This window comes from Patiria miniata, unplaced genomic scaffold (assembly GCF_015706575.1).
Source record: "Patiria miniata isolate m_02_andy unplaced genomic scaffold, ASM1570657v1 HiC_scaffold_27, whole genome shotgun sequence".
Classification (NCBI taxonomy): domain Eukaryota; kingdom Metazoa; phylum Echinodermata; class Asteroidea; order Valvatida; family Asterinidae; genus Patiria; species Patiria miniata.
Genome location: NW_024037066.1, coordinates 5,496,152 through 5,518,939, shown reverse-complemented (window position 1 = coordinate 5,518,939; position 22,788 = coordinate 5,496,152). Strand labels below are relative to the sequence as shown.

General features: G+C 43.6%; 1 protein-coding gene across 1 annotated transcript in view; it reads left to right on the top strand.

The window, feature by feature from the left end:
- Nucleotides 1–119: 119 nt before the first annotated feature.
- Nucleotides 120–22,788, top strand: part of LOC119734403 (protein SMG7-like) — a 42,171-nt gene continuing 19,502 nt past the window's right edge. The window contains exons 1-14 of the mRNA XM_038207901.1: nt 120–266; nt 3,148–3,179; nt 4,571–4,740; nt 5,861–5,932; nt 6,520–6,703; nt 8,019–8,241; nt 9,331–9,425; nt 9,957–10,241; nt 10,631–10,784; nt 11,345–11,476; nt 12,240–12,350; nt 12,914–13,262; nt 13,405–15,258; nt 15,504–15,640. Coding sequence (XP_038063829.1) covers nt 244–266; nt 3,148–3,179; nt 4,571–4,740; nt 5,861–5,932; nt 6,520–6,703; nt 8,019–8,241; nt 9,331–9,425; nt 9,957–10,241; nt 10,631–10,784; nt 11,345–11,476; nt 12,240–12,350; nt 12,914–13,262; nt 13,405–15,258; nt 15,504–15,640 — 3,821 coding nt within the window. The 5' untranslated portion in view covers nt 120–243. The remainder of the gene's footprint in view (nt 267–3,147; nt 3,180–4,570; nt 4,741–5,860; nt 5,933–6,519; nt 6,704–8,018; nt 8,242–9,330; nt 9,426–9,956; nt 10,242–10,630; nt 10,785–11,344; nt 11,477–12,239; nt 12,351–12,913; nt 13,263–13,404; nt 15,259–15,503; nt 15,641–22,788) is intronic.

Genomic DNA, 22,788 nt, shown 5'->3' with positions numbered 1-22,788 from the left:
GAAACATTTTGAATCGTTTTATTGATAAAGATTGTGAGAAGAGTGATTCATATTGACATACAAAGTACTGACATTGAGTGTTTCTGGTTATTCGATTTTGTTTGGCCTGAAGACAAAAAGTAGAAAATTTGCATAAATTGTGAACTTCCGGGAGCCGGGTGATCCTGAGTTCAGAGAAACATGGCGGACGATGAGACGTCGATGTAGCGGCGAAAAACTACAGAAATTAAGACCTGAAATGTGATGTTTTGTGAGCAGCTACTACGGTAATTGTTGTTCAGTTTGTTGTTTATAATGTCATTGTTTCAGAATTTCTTTTCGATGAATGAGGTTACGGTGAGGTAATGGAGAAAATTGGAAAAGAATGTTGGGTTATTTTTGCATTGGTTGCAGAAACTCGCAACAAAATTCGTCCTGAACTTTTTTTACTTAAGAATGGGCGGGGCGATGCAGATTGGTAGGGTGGGTGAGGGTAGGTTGGTGTATATTCTGTTAGTGTTTGTATCAGTCGATGACTTGGTACAACATACAGTTGCGAATTAATCAAAAAGACAGTTTTTGTAGACTTCATTTTACATTAAACACGTTAAAATTTAATGTAAAAAAGGCAGGAGAAATTTTGTCGGCACCGTTTTTTTTTTTTTTAGTTTAATGGCTGATAGGCCTATTATAAGGGCCTATATTATATAACATGTATAATGACATCATAATTCATCATCATAAAAAGCAAAACTTATATTGTTGGCTTACGATCATCAACCGTACCGATTAAGAAAGCGAAATCTCTTCATTTGTGGCAGCAAGCAGGGAATTCCAAAGCGTACAGTTTTGGTGGTGTAGAAAAGAATCCTGCCTAATTCTGCGCAGGGGATGCTTCATGAAAAATGATAAAAAGTGCTGTTCGGGTCATGTAACTCAATATAAACTTTTTTTTTAATAACTTAGACTTGTTGGTTTTGGAAAAATCTATCTCCTGAGCTTTTCAAACATATTTTTTTTTTTTTTTTTTTCCAATGCCAATACACTTTTCGTAATTTCAAGAGATTTGGAGATTTATACAAAGGCCTATATTTACATATTTACATAAATAGATTCGATACATATTTATTTATAACACCTCACCCACAGATTCTGTGTCTTGATTGGCCAAGAGCGAGTCACATGATACTTTCTATTTTTGCTATCTTTCTGTGCACAGCCAAAAGTACTATACCCGTAGCACCCAAAGTACTATACCATTAGCAACCAAAGTATTGTGCAAATGCATGCGGATGAGCGCGTTGCGCGTAGCGCGTTTTGTTCTAAAGAGAGCGCGCAGCAGAGTTGGGTTCAAGCATTTCGTGAAGGGGTAGTTTGTTTTGTATTGAAATTGAAGTTTACTTCAACTGTGTTCAGATTTAAATAATTTAAAATATTAAAACCACACAGAATATGTGGGTGAAGTGTTATAAAACAAATATTGAATGCTTTATCTCGTGGTGAAGTAAAACTAGCCTCCCTCAGTGATCCATGGAGCATTTAATTTTTTCGGGAAAATAGAATGTCCATGGATCACCTCGGGAGGCTAGTTTTACTACACCACTCGAAGCATTCAATATTTGTATACTATTAAATGTAGATCCCAATGATACTGTTATTGTGATCATCCTAATCAACAGAGACAGTTTTTACAATCAACAGAGAAAGTTTTTAAGATGTCGGATTTTAAACTTTATCTTTTGTCTGAAGTTCACCAATTTTTTTTTTTTTTTTCAATTTGAAAGGTCCAAGTAACAGAAAATCCAAATAATGTCTTACAGTTATAGAGGAAATGTTTGAAAACCCCTGTTTGTTACCTTCTCTATAGATACATAGTAGTGAATGAAGCCATCAAACTGTCAAGCAAAGATTGCTTGTGGACAAGTGACATTTCACTATGGCATATCAGCACCCGATTTCACGAAGCGCTGCGACGCGTCGCAACTCGAGTTACGACGTGTAACACGAAAGTTGCGATGTGTTGAACGCGTCGTAAGTTCCTTGACAACGGCTTAAAACACGTCGCAAGTTACGATGTGTCTAGTGGTCATCGCAAAATAAGAAGTCATTTCTAAGCCAGTTTTATGCCACAAACATTACATTAACGAGATTATAATACCGAGGCAAGGTGTGTAAAGTTGTAAATAGAAAATTCATTGAATAATTATGAATTAGACCGGAATATTAGAGTTGAAATTTCAAAGTAGCTATACAGTCCAATGAGAGCTTGTTTTTCTTCAAAATTGCATCGCACGGCCGCCATTTTGTTTTACGTTTTAACAAATTTCGAGCCGAGATCCGACGACTCTTTGTTGAATATCAGACGACTATTTACTGTACGCTGACTAAAGACATAAAACAGTCACTGAGTTGTGCTATAAATACACCTACGACGCGTCGCACTTACGACGTGTTTAGTGAAATGGATCGCAGGACGCGTCGCAGCTGCGACGCATCGTAGAGATACGACGCGTCGCAGCGCTGCGATGCATCGTAAGTTACGAAGAGTTTGATGAAATCGGGTGCAGGTCCCACACCAGTCTCTGACGCTCCTGGCTCACACGCGTTTGTTAATCTCAAAGTTTCATTGTGTAGTTGTGTGAAAATATATCATGTTTTTGTTTTTTTGTAACAATTAACCCTTTACTAGCCTTTGTACCGCCCCAATCCGCCCTGCCTGTTACTCCTCATACAGCCCAAAACTGCCCCGTTACACTGTGGTTTGATAGATTCATTGAGGAGTGATTAAATGTTATAGAAGGGGTTAACGGTAAATCAGTTCATTTGAAACTTGTTTTGGAGCCCCAAACTCCGGATGAGAGTCCCCTTTAATCGGGCCGTCCGAGCAAAGACGGGCGTTTATGATTCACGTTTGTAAGATTCATCCGTACTAATTAATTTCCTGCTTCCTGTTTTCAGGCTGGTGTGAAAGTAATCGCTGTCTGGCAGGATAAAAGGATTGGGGACAGGAACAGATATTTTATAGTGGCTAACTGAAGACAAAAACTGGTGTTTCTCAAAATACATAATATGTCAACAGTTTCCTGTGTGACCATGTATTGAAATGAGTTGCATTCAGTTCTAAAAAAATTAATTTTCAATGTTCTTTTTTGTCATTTCTGTTTACAGGAAGGCAAATGAGCGCAAGGCTGAGATTATCGGTAAGACGAAACAAATTTTATCTTCAGAATAACATCCTTGAAAGTCAGTGAAATTGTAACTGTTCATGTAATGTAAGCAAGCATTACAATAATAAAAACTCAACAGAATTCCAGCAGAACCAATATCAGACGGTAAAAGTTTTTTATGCAAATCAGCGTGGTTCATCGGGCTGGTATTTATCTCCAGTTTCCTTGTCATGAAAGTACTGAGAATTTTCTTTTCCCCTGGATGGGATATCAGTCCACCACAAGGCTATTCTTAGTAAATGCCAGCACCCATTTATATTTGTTGGTGTTGAGTGGCAAGTATGGGTGAAATGGCTTGTCCACGGTCTGAACATATGGCCAGCAGCTGGATTACAGCAACAAACATTTACACGTAGCTGAAGCTTTTATCTCACTTGACCAGAAAGAAATTCTTGGCTGAAAGCAGTAAATATACAAGTACTCATTTGGGCAGTGTGCTGTAGTTGAGTCCAGTCAAAAATAAATCACAAGTCCATTCACACGGCTGGTCACAAGTAACAAGGGAAGAGCACTGACAACGAATTCCTTCGTCAGAGTTCATCAGAATAGCTTGTGACTTGACTTGGGCTTGGGTGACCTATGATTGACTTCTGAGGGCTTGTGATAACTTGTTATGGACTCAACTTCAGCACCTAATATAGCCCTTTACTTCCTGGGAACTAAGATGGAGCCCTCAGAATCCACCGAACTGCAGGAGAACCCATAGTAAAGTCTTTGTTTCTGAACTTTCAGGGAGCATTAACTCTAATTCCCTAGGCCCTTTTGGCTAGGAACCATCCTCAATCCTGCAAAATCCTCCAATTGCTACCGTGTAAAAATTGGATTCAGACTCAATCCTCCAAAATCATCTGTTATTTCTTGAATTTGTTCAATGGAGGGGTGACGATTGCATCAATCATTCAAAATCCTCCAGCAACCAGAAGCAGTGTGGATGAAATCGAGCATAATGCAGGGCCCAATATTGCATGGTTGAATATAAACAATGCAGGGCACAGCCTGCAATCTTGACACAATACATCCTCCAAAATCAACCAACACTTTTTTGCCATTCAGCCTCAATCCTCCAGAAATCCTCCAAAACCATCCGGAGGATTTTGGAGGAATGAGGAGGGTTAGGGTTCAGCTCCATCATGTAAAGTAAAGATAACTGGGCTCTACATGTACCTGTCACAGTCCTTCAAAGTCCTTCAAAACCTTCTCATGGATTTTGAAAGATCTGAGAGGGATACTTACTTTCTCAAGCATTCAAGAGGCTTTATTTTACACATTTCTATGGTTCTGCGAGCTTCATTTATTAAATTATTTTTTTTTTAAATTGAAATAGAGAGCAGCTTTTTTCTTTGTTTTGTCCGTGGCTATCCCAGAAGGCCGCGGTGACCCCTGGGTCACTCGGCAGCAGTTAAGGGAGCTGTACCAGCAGATCTTGGTGACAGACTTGGAGTATGCCCTGGACAAGAAGGTGGAGCAGGACCTGTGGAACCATGCCTTCAAGAACCAGATATCGGCGCTGCAGCGCAAAGCCAAAGACAAAACGGTCAGTCCAATTGATGGTTGAACAGAAATTGAGCAGGGAACCAGTCAGTCCGCAATATAAACCGTATGATATTGTGGCTGGTAACCTGTTTTGTCTTTTTTTGCTAAGGGAATCTTTCCTGCACTTTGCAGCACCATGAAGTATGTATCCTGTTTAAAGTAACATTGCTGTAATTGCTTTTCTAGAACAGTTTGAAATATTGCTTGAAATATTCTAAATTTATAGAATGACCCATTATAGCATAAATGCCATTTTGGTTGGTTTTTGGTTTTTTTTAAGCAAAACATATTTTTAAGCAATTTGGTTATTAAAACAGATGTCTTTGTCTATAAAATCTCGCAAATGGCCCATTAGGCCCATTTGCAAAAAAAATGTTGTACCTTAGTGAGACAGGGTAAATTAGGGAGACATTTGAATGTCTTCCTAACGTTTTAAATCCTGTCCAAAATAGCTTAAATCCATTCCGCATGATGCAGAACCCAAATTTATAAAGTATGGCGAGGGTTGGTTAAGTTTAGGTTAGGGTTAAAGCTATAGTCCATCATTTGTAATTAGTGCATTTTGTTCGTTTGAAGCAACAAAAGTGTTCAAAATCTAATGAAGGATACTGAGCAACTAACCTGATGAAGTTTCAGCTAAGCTTCAGCTGTACATTCCGAGAAAAGCAGCATTCTAAGATCTCAATTTCAAATCAAAAGTTACCGAATCATGTTTTGAATTGTTTTGAATTGCAGCTATACGCGGCGTCGCGCACTGATCCGACGAATTATAACAACCGCGCGCGCGTGTGCGTCGTTCCAATACTTGTGCGCGCTGCGCTGAATAACAAAACGAACTACTAATTTAAATTTTCTTCTTCTTTCGTTGATTACTTCAAAATGACAGCTTCCCAGAAGGAATAATTTCACAGGGAGTTTAGTTCCCTTACTATCTTTCAACCAAGTTTGTTTTTCAACAGTAATTACGCCAGTTACTTTTCAATTGGCTGCAAATGATGGACTATAGCTTTAAGTGTTACTAAAGTTCAGATTTTTTTGTGTGCACAAGTCAATGGGAATGTCTACCAAAGGTAGCATTTCCCATAATGTAAATAACCAGTGTTATTTCCTCATCGTTGCAGAATCCCAAACGTAGTGAAGTTCAAGCCATGTTGACCCTTTTCCTGGACAGTGGCAGTGGTTTCTACTTACAGGTACTGTTGGCAGAATTGTGCAAGTATGGCTACAAACTAGGCGGGAAGACTTTATTGTAGAGGATAGGATCCGAGGGGGAACAGTTGTGCAGAATTATGTTTGTAGATTTCTAGATAGTTTTGTAATAACAATCATAATGCAATGCTTACAGAGTACCAAAGTGAATACATCACGCGCACAAAATGTGTGTAAAAGACATTCAGCCTGTGAACCAACACGCGCGCGTACTCCATTCGTTTGCACCACATTTTCTAAATGACGTCACACTTTAGTACTCTATATAGCACTTTATTCCAAAGTCACAAAGCACTTCACAATTATTACCCCTGTTTATCAGGCCATGAGACCCTCAGCAGCTCCAGATGAGGGCAATCTAGTCTCTGTCCTCACAGGTACCCATTAAACTCCCTGTTGGCGAGTGGCAATTGTAGTAAAGTGTCTTGCCCAAGAACACAAGCACCATTAGTGCGAGGCATTTGCATTTCCTTTAACCATTTATTTTGTAATATACATTTCCGAAACTCTTTCCCTATTTGACTGAATGTCAAAAGATAACATGATTTTTTCATTGTCTCCTCTAACCCAGCTGCTACATGAGTTGTGTAGTTCCTTCCAGCTGGACATTCCCTGCTGCGTGAGGGCGCCCCGCCTCGGCATGGCCTCGGAACTGATTCTGCCTGCCAGTGTCGGCCAGCACAAGGTGGCCACTCCGGCATACGCGTCCGTTCTCTACATCTGCCAGCACTGCCTCGTTCATCTGGGGGACCTTGGTGAGTAGTTTCATATTTACTCCCCAAAATCAACACATTTTTTTTTTATGTGTTAGGTTTTGCCTTTTTACTGACATGACTTCATCAGTACTGTAAACTCAACGTCCGAGAGTTTGCTAGACCAAATTCACAAGCTTACTCGGGTGGGACTCGAACCCATGACCTCTGCTCACTAGTACAGACATCCTGACCTCTCGACCACCAAGCCTTGTAGGGTTGGCTTGCCGGTTTTAATCCGATACAGACACAGGTACCGCGATTAAATATCTCATCTTTATAATTCTTGGACTTTTAGTATTTTTCCATGCAGTAGTCCAAAATTGATGTTACCTCTAATAATTACTTCATAATTTCCAGCGCCTTGAGTACCTAATTTGTTGGTAGATGCGTGTGCTATATATAAGACTCCAGTATTATTATTATATTTATTACTTCTGCTGGTAAAATGATGTGCAGTTCATCTGTTGGCTGTGAGTCAGGAATGTAAATAAAACCAATCTGAATAAATGAATATATAAATTAAATAATTGGATACATAATTGAAGATTTGGTATGCCAAAAATGTACTGCGGATGACATATAGTCAGCCTGATAATATACCTGCTGTAGTTTACAAGACTGTCATGCACTTGGGCATTCATTGTGCTGTAATCTCAAAAACAGAAAACATCCAGAGCCCAGACTCTGCTTACCATGAAATTCTGTACTCCTGCAATCATATTCTATGCTGACAGCCCATGCGCAGAAATTCTAAGTACAAAATCATTTTTAATAGCGTGAACACGTACGCACAAGGAAAAAATCCTTTCTAACCCAGGAAATAAAATTTACATTAGGCCAAAAAAAAAAAATATTCGGTCTCTGGTCAGACCAAAGTTTCGGAATTGACGCGGCTACGCGGCTTCTTATTTTTTTCTTCAAGCTTGGATTGTACAGACAAGGTGGGGTACTATTTTGCTTTTTTGGTGTCCTCATGTACATTGGTGTCCTCCATCATTTGCCTTGGTGCTTTCGATCATTTGCCTTGGTGCAATTTCCCATTCCTTGGTGCTCTTTGGTAAAAAAAAATTGAGGAGGTGCGGAAATAGAGGGCGCTGTTGGAGCTACCGCGGAATATTTTGGGGAAAAAAAAGATCGACGCGCATGCTTAAAATCAACGCGCGCGCTGACCAGAGACTGACTTATTTTTTTGTGTGGCCTTAGCGTGGAATTCGCTAAAGCAGAGCCGTGAAGTTTGGCCCCAATTACTGCCCAGTCTTTTTGACATGAATATTACTATCATTCTGCCTGCCTCCCCAACAACCCCACCTCCCAGCTCGCTACCGCAACGAGACCAACCAATCGGAGAGCTACTACCTGCAGGCAGCCCACCTGGTTCCCTCCAACGGTCAGCCCTACAACCAGCTGGCCATCGTTGCCGCTTCCAAGGGTGACCAGCTGGCCATGACCTTCTACTACATCAGGAGTATAGCTGTCAAGCATCCCTTCCCTGCCGCGGCCACTAACCTGCAGACTACCTTCTCCAAGCTGGTTGACAGGTGCGTCACGTCACGTTCAATAACAATTATTCCCATAAACTTATGCAAAAATTTTTGTTCAACTTTAGTGACCCTTACCCCAATTTTACCTTATCCTACCCCCACAAATGTTGGTATTTTTACTAATTGAACCACAAGCAATCTATGAAGCCTATTTGTGACGGTAAAATGTTGCCTCTAAATAGGGGCTGAGGCATTAGGGAAACGTCTCCCTAATTCCACATGTCTCCAAAAGGTATAACTTATGACTTAATAACTTATAACTTAAGTGTCTCCCAAGGGTCCTGTTTGTGGTTATTTAAAAAAGCGCCTTTGCCAAAGGATACAAAGCGCTACTTATTACCCCCCGTTCATCAGGCAATGAGACTATTTTTCTACAGCAGCTCAAAGTCAACACAATCTGGTCTCTTCCCTCACAACCAAGAGTGGTAAAGTGTCTTGCCCAAGAACACAAGCACCATGTTCCCCGTCGGTGTTCAAACCCACGTACCATGCACATGGGTTCAACACTGAGAACTGGTTAAGTACCTTCTAGAAATCTGGTGGGACAAGTGTAGCGGTGATGTCCTCTTTGGCAAAAATTTCATTTTATATCAAGATACAAGTTGCTTGAATTTTTTCCCTCCTAGAAAAGTTCTTTGACCACAATTATTATTCACTGCTGAGGTTGTATCACACTGGGTCGTAAACATCCACTCAACTCCCCATTCCAACCACGAGTTACCCGTGCGCTAGTCTACTACACATGCACTTTACGAAGCAATCACGGAAGTGGCACACAGCGGTAGTGCGCCACTTGCGCAGAGCCGGAGACCTACATGAAAAGATGGTGGCAAATGCACAACACACATGTTTTGCAGAAAAAACTAATTCGTAATTCGAAAAAGTTTTTGTTGATATGCATGAGGTATAGTAAAACAAATAACATTTGGGTTTTTTTCATGGCTTATTTTAGCTCCCCTCGGTATTTGAAATTGACAAACAAAATTCCCGAGGTGAAGCTAATATCAACCCTCAAACCATGTTTTATTTGTATACTGTTCACTTGCTTGGTTGTTCTCCACCCTCTCACTATTCATCTCCTTTCAGAGATGAGGTGAAGCTGTTCAAGATGAAGGAGATTGAGTTGATTCATTTCTTCATCAAGTTCCACGCCATCGTCTACCTAGCAGCAGGAGACCAAGGTATGTCCTCTCTGTCTTCCTTGGGGTATATTCATCACTTTCCTGCAGGTTATTTGTGAATTGGAATCGAATGAACTTGATTTGAATGAGGCTAAATAGCAGTTGGCTGGAGTCGCGACCTCTGTTCATTTTAAATCAAGATGAGCTCTTGATCTCATTGACATCTTGACTCAATTTGAGCCTCTGGTATCTCCCTGCATATTCTAAAAACTGGGTAATAGTACTTTGATCATGGACACTCTTTTTATGTGTGTCGATTCCATCAGAAATGTGCCTTGTTGGTCACTGAATGTTGTGTGAACCGAGTACAGTTGTGATCATAAGATTGGGTGTCAGTCAGCACCTAATATGATCAAGGCCGCAGTTGCATTCAAACTGTGTCACGTTTTTAGTTAAATTTCCCAAGCCTACCTTTTGTGGTTGATTTGGGCAATTCCGTCACACTACAAGCAAATCACAAGACGAAAAATGAGCAAAATCTCAAGACATCAATTAAGTTGCTTAGTTTCTCTCTTCCAACCCCGTCCCCAGACCTGCAGATTGCCTCAGCCATCAAGGAGAAGCTGGAGGAGAACTTCCGTAGCCACCTGGCCCAGGAGACCCTGACGGCCCAGCAGCTGGTCCAGATTGCCTCCATCAACCTTTTCGCTCTGCACTGCGTTTGCCTGCGCCAACTGGAAACTCTAGAGGGCGGTGTTACATCGTCGCAGGCTGAGACAGTCAAGGGGAGCCAGGGGGATGGCCAGGCTGCCGTCCAGGATGGGTGTTACGCTGCTGACGAGACTAGGACGTGGAATCTGGTGTTTGGCCTGACAAGTGAGTGGTATCCCCTTCACCAACTTAATTTTAAAGGGCTCGTTCATTTTTTTTTTTAATGCAAGCCTAAAAATGCACCTTAGGGTACCATTTATTAACTCCAACCCCCTGGGCATTTTTGCAAAATCCTCCAACTGCCTCCATGTAAATAATTGCATACAGCCTCAATCCTCCAAAATTTTCTTAAATGTGTTCCTTGGAGGGTTGACCACTGCCTCAATCCTGCAAAATCAGCTAGCAATCACTTACACAAGTGTTGCATGTTGCTATGTTTGGCAGGGTTTCTAGCCAAAATACCCTTGAGGGTTAGGGTTGACATGATTTCTATCATAGGTTTTTGCAACCAGTGAGATGTGTAACTGTTTACTTTCATTTTGTGTTGCGTCTAGTTACCCTCTTGCAACTGATGTTGCATTACACACCCGGCAAGACTGACGGTAAGCCGCTGCAGTGGTGCGGACTACCAGCAGTCAAGGTTCTCCTGGATTGGCTGGTCCAGCAGCCAAGTCTCTTCCAAGATCCGTTCATGTCGGCCAAATCAGTGTAAGCTACCAAATCTTATCTTGTTACCTTGTTGTGAATTTTGTAAGTAAAAATGTTATTTTAAAGTTGAATAAAGAAATTGAGTAGGGTTTGAACCTGCGACCTTACTTTTCCAGTGCTCTACCAACTAAGCTTTACAGCCTATGTTGACATTGCCAAATGAGGAACCGCCCACATAGGGCTGGACGGCTCAGTGGGTAGAGCACTGGAATGGTAATCTGGAGGTCGTATGTTCAAACCCTGCTCCAGCCAATTACTTTGTTTAAGTTTAAAGTTATTATGATGCACTAAGTCAGTTTCCCCTTTGTGGTTTATTTAAAAATATTTTGTATCAATGGGAGACTTTTGAGGCGTTGGTGGCAGCAAACACACGGTCCTTTTTCCATTGTTTACGTCATATTGAGCATGCGCGCTTTAGCTTAAACATGACGTAAACAATTGAAAAGGACCGGTGTGTCTGCTGCCACCAACGTCTCAAAAGTCTCCCATTCTCTCACAAAAAGTGCAGTTCCACCCAAAATAACAAACATGCTTCCACGATTCATTTTGACTCCCACCAGGCTGTGGGGTAAATTTGCCAGGGTCTTGAACAGCATCCAGACCGACGCCAGCAGCTCTCCCAAACACAGCCGGGTCCCCTTACCGGAGGACATCAGCCTGAATGGGTTCCTACCACTGCAAGACGCGCAAGGGTGAGTCTTTGTTCTTTGCTCACTCAAAGATTGACTTGTGCTTGTTATGCTGCTTTCTTCTGTGGTCTTTCTTTCTTCTGGGGTGCTGTGATCCAGTGGTTATGGTGTTCAAATCCTGACGGGGAACATGGTGCTTGTGCTCTTGAGCAAAGCACTTTACCATTATTGCTTCGTCCTTCTGATGGGACGTAAAGCCGTAAGTCCCGTGTGTTGTGTAATGCACGTTAAAGAACCCAGTAACACTTATCGCTAAGAGAAGGGGTTTGCCCCGGTGTTTCTGGCAGTGGCTGCAATATGCACCGCAGCACTCCAAACTTCAGGTTTACCAAAAAAATGACAATTCTGTTGTTGACCCTTCAGCCCACAGTGCCATGTTGATTGACCATCGCAGTGCTATCCCCGCCTCAAAAACAAAATTCTGAGAGTGGGGGCATTTTGGAAACTTGATTTCAAACGGAATCAGATAATTGGCAGTGGTAAATATTATTGTATTTTATTTGGCAGGCCCATGTAAGGTAAAGATTAATGCTAACCCCGTAGCATTTTTGCTAAGAGCATTTCTGAATCCTTCAGTATCTACCGCTGTGCAGTAACCGTGGGTATAATCTGTGCACTTCCAAACGCAATTTGGACATCAAGGCACCTGGGAAAATAACGATGCATGTGCACGGCAGTACAGAATCAGCTTGGTAAGGACTTATCTAGTCTGACGTCGTTGAGTTTATAGAACAGTGCAATGAATATTACTATCATTTGGCAACAGGTCTGTGGAGTTTACAGCTATCCAGCAATCTCTAACCAAGGAGACACAGTGGGCAGAGAGAGCCAAGAGGCTGCTGGCTCACGGCAGACTCGTAGCAGAGACACATCCAGAGTAAGTCAAACACGTCTTTTGGTGTTTTTTTTTCAAGAGCCCAGCTTTGTTTTCGTCTGTGGCCTCAAGAGATTCTAGGCCCCCGACTTCAGGAACTCTTGCTAAATTTTGGTACATGTTTTACTTCAGGAAAATTTAGTTGTGTGGTATGAGGCCAGAGGTTGGAATATTTCAATTTGGTTTGCTTCCCAGTGATTCAGAAGTTGAGAAAACGCCGAAGACAGAGATGAAAAAAGGTTTTCAAAACCCCCTATTGCTCATTTGTGTAAAAAAAGTGTCTCATTTTCCAATGCGAAATCTTTCAGAGACTTTGTATTCTGCTATTAATTATTCATTTGTACTCGGACCTTATAACAGATGAGTCTGGAAAACACAATTAAAAACCAATACTGAGGTGGAATCATGTCGTCCACATTCTTAATATTTGATGATGCCATTTGAAAACCCAATTGGTTGGGTGAACATTCAGTGTGAGCGTATGAGCCGAGTGTGATACACATTAGCAGTTGCTTCCATGAAGTTCGCCAGAATTAATCACACCAATGGTTGAATCTTTCCCTCAGCCACCTTAAGACAGAGCCGTCAAGCGAGGGCACCACAAAGGTCACCTTCACTAGCCAGAGCGGTGAGGAACAGACGCGCCGGCTGCACCATCCAAAACAAAAGCAGTCCAAGACGTCACATCAGCAGCAGCAGCAACAACAACGACAGAGCAAGCATCAGCAGATCCAGGCTGCGCAGGGGTCTACCCCCAATAGGGGCGGGGCCAAGAAGGCAAGGGATGGGCCCAAGAAGAGAGACAGTAGCACTGAGCCGGCCATCGGCGAGCGGGGGGCACTGAAGGGCAGCGGCGGGGGGCGGAAGGGTAGTGACGGAAGCATCGAGAACAAGACGCATAGTGTTGCCATTCAGGTAGGGATTCATCCTTTGGAGGAATTCTTTGTACTTCTTGGTTATGTTTTGTTTGAAAGTGACAATCTTCTGATTGGCTTTTGTTGAATTGTTTAGATTAGCATTGTGTCATACTTTCATTTAGTTTGTTTTTGATCAACAGGCCATCCTGCCAAGACCAAGTCAGTCCAAGGTCTCAGAAACAGCCAGCAAGGCAACAGAGCCAATCCCAATACCGGGCAATGCCCACAACCGCCCGGCAGATGGCAGGGTCCTCCAGGAACAAAACCCAATCCACTCCCCCATCCAGGCCCAGGGCCGACAGCACCCATATCACTCCCCGACGCACTCCCCAAGCAGCGGGTTCCGGCACCCGGTTGGGCAGCCCCTCCGGCATCACCCTCCCCCGCCCTGGCCCAACCAGCCCCATGGCCCCCCACCATACCCACAGCATGTTCCCCCGCACCCAGGTGGGCTACCTCATCCCCCACCACCTTCAGGTCACCACGTTCCTCCTTATCCCCCTGTTCCCCGGGGACCCCACCCGCCTGGTCCACCACCCCCACACCCAGGGGTACAACCTCCACACTTGCAGCAGGGGCCAGCACACCCACAAAGGCCACCCCCTCACCCCCACAGTGTTCCACCAAACCTGCAGCAGCATCCTCAAGGACCTCAACCTTCTCACCCACCTGGACCTCCACCAACCATGCAAGGTCCGCCTTCCTCCGGTCCCCCATCACATGGCCTACCACCCCATATGCCACCTTCTCAAGGTCCCCGACCCAATTTCCCACGAGCACCCATGCACCAGAGGCCACCCTATCCCCATGGCGAGAAATCCAATCCCATGTGGCAGCAGCAGCAGCCCCAAGATCAGGACGGAGCATCGGGATATGAGTTTAGCCATCAGCAACCCCCACCTCAACCCCAACAGCCAACCCAACCGCACCCTCATGCAAACCAAGGCCTGTGGCCAAAAGGCCCTGCTGTTAGCAGTAGTGCTGATTCTTCCCCGTCTCCAACTTGGGGAGGAAACGCCAATAAAATCCTCAGCCAAAGTAGAGGGCCAGTTGGAAGACAGAATCCAATGCAGCAACAACAGCAGCAAGCTCAGCTACCTTACATCCAGCATCCAGATCAGGCTTTACCACTGCAGCAACACCCTCAAGGGGCCAAGTCAGATCCCTTTCAAAGGCAGCAGCAGCAGCAGCAGCAGCAACAACGAGATTCTTTCTCTGCACCCTCTGGTCAGCCATCCCAGCCCAACCAAGACCTGGCCCAGCAGTTCATCAACCAGAACACACTCAACCAAAACATCCTGGAGCTCCTCTCCACCTTGCAGAAGCAGATGCAGCAGTCCCCAGACCCAGGCGATGGCAACCTCGGCCTGAAACAGCAGCTCGGATCAAGCCTCACAGGCAACTCCCTCGATTCTCAGAGCTTGTCTCTACTGTCCCAGCTCAACCAGCACAGTGCCAGCCAAGGCGACATCCAAAGCCAGAGATTCCTAGGGTCAAGTCTAAACAAAGATCAGTTCGCATCCATGAAGCAGCCAAGCCCCGTCCAGAAACCCTTTCAGAGTGCTTTCTCCTCCACCAGGAGCTTTGACGCATCTGACCTGGCCAAAAACTCATCCAATTTCCCCTTCCAAGGCGATGACAGCACCCCTTATCGCAGCCCCCAGCATCTCCCCTACTCCCAGCATGGTCCGGAACACAAGTCCCAAGGTTACCCTTCCAACTTTGAAGACCTTCAGATAAAGGAACCGTCTGGGTTGTTCAGGAGCAGTCCTAGCAGCCACCTGCAACAGCAACAGCAGCAGCGGCTCCCACCAGATTGGAGTATCGAGGATGGATCAGATGGACGCGGGACTCCCACATCACCCCCGACGCTCTTCCCAAGCAACGAGGAAGTCCGGAAGATGCAGAAGATGCCTGGCTTCTCCACGTGGCCGGACCAGTTCTCCATGGAGGAATACCAGACCCAGAGAACCAGAGATGTTCCAACACTGCTGGTGAGTGTGCTCCATTCATGTCACAGGCTGACTGAATCCATATCGGCACAGAACCTACTCCCTAAACACTTTTGTTAAGAACGTTTTAAAACCTGCAAATCCATCACTACGTAGAAACCAGTGTTTTGCCGGTTTTCTTGCAAGCCCACGGACAGCACTGAGTATACAGTGTTTTTGAAATAACATTTGTAAAGGGCAAAACCGGAAATTCATTGAATGATCGCTGATTCCTTTATCTTCTGCAGAACCCAGCAACCTCCAGCGGCAGTCTGGGCCTGTCCCCAACCCCTTCCTCTCAACCGACCCGCCAAAGCTCCTCATTTCTTGGACAGGATGCCTTCGGCTCAAGCCAGCCCACCAGCCGCCGATACAACAATGGAGGGTAAGTTTGTCTTTCTAATTTAATATCTTTTTCACCACCAATGTAAGTGATGTTTTTTTTCTGGGCAGGTACAAACTTCAGAAATCAGGGATGCGCTGGAGTGAGCCTTTGCCTAAATCTGATGTGAGATCTTTCAGGGAAAACCTATTATAGGGGTTCTAAGTTTAGAGGCCATGCATGGCTGTTTTTTTTCCAGTGGTGTTATTGACTCGAATAAATGCACGGTTTTAATTTTTTTTAAAGCAGGAGTTATGGACTGTTTGTGGTCTGTGCCCTGCGATTGATCAGTTCAAGGCAGGGAGTAGCAAACAAGCTTGGTTGCAGAAACACACGCTAGATCTTTTCATTATGCCCCCCCCCCCCAAAAAAAAAATTGTTGTGTTGCCCTCCTCCGACCGACCAAAAAATATCGAAATCTCTGATGTTTTTTTTTTTTTCAATTTTGTTTTTTTCTTGAAAAAAATTAAAATAATCTTTAAACTTCTCGTTATTGTGTCTTTGTAATGCCATAATTTTGCATTTCATTTCAAAACATACATATCTAAGGCCAAAAAAAAAAAGTCTCCGGTTTCTGGTATGGAGCTTGCCCAAAAAGTGGTGCGGCGACGCGGCTTTTTTTTTTTTTTTACCTGCTTTTTTTGCTTCAAATGTCGGCTGATGACTGCAAATGGTGCCCGACTAGATTTAGTGCAAAATATATGGGAGTCCAGAGAGGCCACATAAAGCTTATTCTCGACCATAACCCCATCTAAAAACACGTTAAAATTGTGCAGCAGCAGGATTCCAGTCAAACCAGTAAGTTTGGCGGTTTTGAGACATCATCTTTTATTGAAAAAAAACTTTTTCAATTTGCCGACGTGCATGGCTATGGCGACGCGCGCGCATACCAGAAACCGGCGACTTTTTTTTTTGGCCTTAAACTTCTCATTACTGTGTCTTTGTAATGCCATAATTTTGCATTTCATTACAAAACATACATACCTAATGGTAGTACAGTTCGGATTTACCGTATTTTTGTACATGTTACTGAGGCCGAGTCTTGGTGCTTGTGGTGTGATGTACTGCAAACATTGTATACATGTGTTTATATAGATGCACTGTATGGTATCGCATGTATGCATGTACATAGTATAGTTGACGCATGCAGTACATCTATAGCCTAAATGTTTCGTGTACATTGGTAGAGGGGAAATGACAACTTAATGGAATAGAAGAAAGGGTAGGCTATATGTGAACTATGTATACCCCCCAAAAAAAAAAAAATCCCCAACCAACCGACCCTCTTGATGTTTTGCATGTGAGAGCAATACAAATATTTTTTTGGCTTTATCAGTCACACCAACAGTCATGCTAAATTGAAAAAAAAAATGGTACCGAAGGTTGTTGATTTGCCATTTTCTGCCTCAGCAGTTTTTGGGAGATTGAACACGTTTTGTTGATCAGGGGACACTATGCTGGAAATATTTGGTTGGCTGCTCAAGCCTGTAAACGGCCCTGGAAATGCAAATTGGCGTACGTTGAACCTTTTTTTTTTTTTTAAAGTAGTTTGAACTTAACTGATTTTTCATCTCAATAGGCATTTTTTGTTTCGCTATGATCCCTCTTGAATCCTTTCAACTCTTCCCAAATCTTCCATTTTCCGGGTAATTCATGTCACATTTATTAAAATTTATCAAGCTTCAACTTGCGTGTAGCATTAGTGCAATCCTGCAAATCCTCCTAAACACTGTGATAGATTTTGACAGAGCGCCCTCTATCGGTCTGCATTGAGTGTATTTTGGCAGTGCTTCTGAAATGCCATCAGGGTGCATACCTGCAAATAAACTCCCATAGACACTAGTGCTAAATGCCCGTACTTCAAAATTCTTTTAAAAATACTCAAAACTCTCACAGGTATTCAAGCTGCACAGAAAAATGATGATCAATGTGTCATCTTTCATTTTCTTTTCAATTTATGGTGGGTTGACCATTGACTTTTCGAGATATTTTCACGCAAAGAAGACGACCCCTATTTTCCCCAAAGCGGAAAAGTAGCCATCTTGAAAAACGATCCCTCCACAACATGGCAAAATAGCGCCACTTTCGAGCCCAATAGCATCCAAAATGCTCAGAATTGGAAGCCCCAAGTCCGGGCTAGAGGGTCACTACCATATCTCTTCAATTCCCCAATTTTACGGCGCTCAGAACTCTCTAATATAGAATATTTTGAGGGTATAACTTTTATTCATGAGCTTGGCGGATCGATTTACAGGTGTGTACCCTATAATAGCAGGCAACTTTTAAATTTTAACACAAAATCACATTCAGGACAAGCAGAATATCTCCAAAGTCAATATTTTGAAGAAAAAAAATGAAAGAAAAATATTATCCGAGGTAGATATTAAGCCCGAAAATAGTGATTGTTTTGCCCCTGCTAAGCTGTAGAGCGCCCCCAGCGACAATAAATTGAGTTCCAGCTACTTTTAAGCTCAAAATGCCCCCCCCCCCCCCTTTTCAAGTATCAATTGTTGTAATCGGGTGATAGCCTACTGCTCCCTTATGATTTGGAAGCATCCGTTACGGCAAAAAACCCTTGTTGATACCTTTAAAACACTTTTTCCCCCTCCCCGTAGGTTCCGCCCACTGAAAAGACCACTGCCGCGGCACAGCGCATGCGCGAAACGGCCATCTTTGTGATTCTTTATAGGGTGCATACCTGCAAATAAACTCCCATAGACACTAGTGCTAAATGCCCGTACTTCAAAATTCTTTTAAAAATACTCAAAACTCTCACAGGTATTCAAGCTGCACAGAAAAATGATGATCAATGTGTCATCTTTCATTTTCTTTTCAATTTATGGTGGGTTGACCATTGACTTTTCGAGATATTTTCACGCAAAGAAGACGACCCCTATTTTCCCCAAAGCGGAAAAGTAGCCATCTTGAAAAACGATCCCTCCACAACATGGCAAAATAGCGCCACTTTCGAGCCCAATAGCATCCAAAATGCTCAGAATTGGAAGCCCCAAGTCCGGGCTAGAGGGTCACTACCATATCTCTTCAATTCCCCAATTTTACGGCGCTCAGAACTCTCTAATATAGAATATTTTGAGGGTATAACTTTTATTCATGAGCTTGGCGGATCGATTTACAGGTGTGTACCCATCAGTTGACAAAGATATCACTTGTGGACTGGTTCCCTAACTCCATTCATAGTTCTGCAAGTAATGAAGGGGCTGACAACCAGCCTATTGTATAGATGCTTATTGTAAGATTACAAAGCTGTCATTCTAGTGTCAACATGAATTTCGTAGGATGCGCACAGCCCGACAACATTCCAGCTTTTTTTCTTTTCCTTACCAGTTTTGTTCTGATATCAAGTGTTTTTACTGGGTTAACTCTGCACAATCAGGTCCCAAGTTGCCCTTGATAACAGTACTTGCCACTCCTTGCCACTCCTTGCCAAATTGTCCACGTCCAGAGAGTAGGCGGAGCTGAATGGTGGCGTGATCCGGTGGGCCATACAGCTTGATCAATAGACCGTACCGCCACACCAAGGGGGCAGTTGCACGTATGGCCCCCCTATAAGGAACCAGGCGCCTCACCGAAATGACAGGCATACCATTCGTCACCCACGCGTATCATCAAAGAACTCGGTCTTGCATGAATTCAAGAAAAGCCACCATTCTTGTGCCGGTCAAACAATCGATCCCACTTTACCCGCTGTGGTCGCCATATCCACTGACATATTTCGACCTTGCCCTCCCAGACTAAAGTGCTAAACTGTTAGGCTGTTGTTATTCAATTGCTGGAGTTGAGTTCTTTTTTATAAACTTTTGTTATTGGCTGGCGCACCCCATCAATGGCATTTCCTGTGTGTATGGCCCGTTGCTTATCGAGGTTCAAAGAGAGTCTCTACTGGCAATTTCAGCCACTTTGTGTAATAGCTTCAAAACGTAAAGACATATAGTAGAGAAGTACAGAAGAGTCTTATTATGGGAATTCATTCTCCTTGCCCCAAAAGTTAGCATGGAGAAAATGGCGGGAGTGGGTATCCAAGAGCAAACTGGTACATGTAGAAATGGAGTTTCTAAAATGGATCTTTCGTATTTATCAAGAATTTGTGCTTTTTTTGTTGGTGTCTATTGGTGGTGGTATTGTGAAGGTCTTTTGGAGGGACAAAAGAGTAGCACAAAAGAGATCCCGGAACATTTGACTAAAGTTGCCCCTCACTTGTCATTGTGTGGTTGTCCTCACTGAATGTGGTTCATTATTGTGGTTTCCAGGCCCAGTTCACTTCTATGGAGACTTTCCCCTGTATTTCCCCCACCTTGTCTCTTCTTGGAACGAGGTTCCGCCTAATAGAAGACCCACAATGCATTGCTGCATCCCCCACCCCTAATAAAAATCCCAGTAAAGTACTTATAGGGTCTGTGTACCTGTTTTCAAGGCATCAAGTTTTCGTGGTTTGACCTTGAAGCAACGCATTTATGCGTTGCTTCAAGGTCAAACCACGAAAACTTGATGCCTTGAAAACAGGTACACAGACCCTATAAGTACTTTACTGGGATTTTTATTAGGGGTGGGGGATGCAGCAATGCATTGTGGGTCTTCTATTAGGCGGAACCTCGTTCCAAGAAGAGACAAGGTGGGGGAAATACAGGGGAAAGTCTCTGCGCAGATTCGTACCACGCAACCAGTTGATTTGTCGTGTGTGCGGTACGTGTTCCACCGCCAGCCCCAAAAATATTGGATTAACCGAAGGCTATGTCGGTGTTTCGCCCTTGCTTAAAATAAATCCTTACACCCTCGAAAACACAGTAGGATACATGTCCATGTGACTAGGTAGTGTAAGATGTAACAGCGTTGATCAAAGTGGCTACATGCTAAGCTTGATTTTCAATGTCAGAAGCTTCACCAGACATCACAGCCATAGTTGGTCATGACTTATCCTGGTGCATGTTTAATAATATTGACATATGCATAACCATCCTTTTCTCACCGCATAGCGCAACACTGTTTTCAGGCTAGTCACACGTTGTGCATAACGCATACCACATAACCCCGCGCATTGCTCAATAGCAAGGACCTTGGCACTATATTGTTCCCAAGTTGCAGCACGGTCCTGCACGTACTGAACTTTGTTGGAAAAGCAGATTTTAGGGAAAAGTGGGCACAGCATCTCCACACCACAATTCACCACTGCAGTATGGGCTCCGTGCACAAGTACCCCCTCAACGGTTACAAAGGGAGAATTGGGCTAGACCACTGGGAGGGACATTCGATGACGTTGTCGACGACGTCCGACGTTATGAGTCTGTGCACATTTGCATTCATATAAGTCGTTCTTACATGAACTACAATCAGTTCTCTCGCGAACCAGTGTGCGTACACGCTGTGTCCTTCACACTTTGACTCTCGAACGGGGTCACAAAATGCCATGTACAGTTTTCATGCGCAAAAGTCCATACTGCGGTGTCTTTAAACAACCCAGACTGAGAATTAGGGTTATGTGTTTTTCAAAGAGTTGATCGTCATCACATTTTGGTGCTGAAATCTTCCATCGTCCTTATTTAGAGAGGCAGGAGCATCTGATCCCCGAAAGATGTAAACAAGTGGGGAGAATGAGGTCGCATTGAGCAAATGTGTGAACTTCAAGAGCCAATAATGGCCAACTGTAACCTTAAAATAAAATCTTTTTGCCCCAGGCTGTGATGGGCCAGCCACAGCAAAAGGGAGCATGACATCCCTTGGGTTGGAAATATGTGTCTGGACTGACTGATGCGATTGACGCTTTGGGGACTGACCCGCCCAATTGGGAACAGATCGGTTTAGGTCATGCAGAGTACTGGAGTAGGCGGAGGGGGTGGGGCATAGAAAGAGGAGGGGTTGGCGTTCTCATTTCTGGCATTGAGAAAATTAATTCGATACATTACGTGAAATTCAGTAACCTCACACCAGACAGAGCCTAAATATGTTTTATCACCCAAACGTATTCAGAACGACCTGTTTTTTCCCCTGGTAAGCAGGTTTTTTAGCCCTGTTTTACAAAGTAAAGTCGAATTTGAGGTTGTTTACTTACAAAAAAAATTGAAGGTTGTTTAAGATTCTTGCAGCTTTCCCTGCCCTAGGGCTGTTAGTGTTATCACTTCTGTCATATGCCAGACTGGCACATTAATTTACCCACATACATGTATGTGCCCCCAAAAGGTCAATGTAGCATAAAAGATATGTATACTTGAACATTTATCATGCTAAAAATGTTCCTGCATGACGAATTGTGAAAGAGTGTCAGAATTGTCGCCTCAACTATCAAAAGAAGCAAATCTTGCCTGGAGCACGTTGTCGCTAGAATATATTTGAATTTTTTTTTTTTTCGTACCTTGGAAGGTGTCGGAACCGTTCGGAGGTAACAGCTTTTGGGGTCAGCGGCCCACATGATTGATCAGTTTGTTAGTTTCCTCGACTTCAGAGGAAAACGAAGGAGGGAGGGGAAAGGAAGAAAAAAAAATAGAGAGCGAGTGAGAGAAAGTGGCCCAATTAATAGCAGCTTGGGGAGATTTCCCGGGGAAGAAAGATGTCAAGAACCTTGCCGAGGTGTGAAAACGGGACCGCTTAGCCCCTCGGCCGTCGATGAAATGCATGAGCTCTTCTTGCGCCTTTGCTCTTCCCGCTTTCTCTGTCTTACTTTCTCTCTTGATGTAACTGGGTAGACTGGTTTATTGATGGAAATGGTTTTGCAGCTTTTATAACGTGTGGGGTTTTGCCGACTGGCTAGCCTCCAGACACGTGTGACCCTTTGTCAGAGAAGGTTGAGGGGGTGGGGGAGGGGTGAAGACGAGGCTGCGAAACTGGATCATGGCACGTCAAATTTGATGAAGGCATTTGGGGAACGATTTCCTCTGGCACTTGTGGTCTTTAAACGTGTAAGGGTTAGTGCTAGCAGTGCCTGTGCAAGTTTACATTCCTAGAGTACATGTAATGCTTGCCGTAGCAATGGCTTTCATCTTGGATACTGAGACTGTCCTTGGACGTGCTAGAGAAAAAAAATCACCAGGTTGCACGGATGGGATTCGAACCCACGACCAACAAGTGCTGTTAAACCTTCTGCAGGTGCCTGAGTTCAAAACCTCAGGAGTTCTGGTTTCTCCCTATTTACTCAGTGTTCC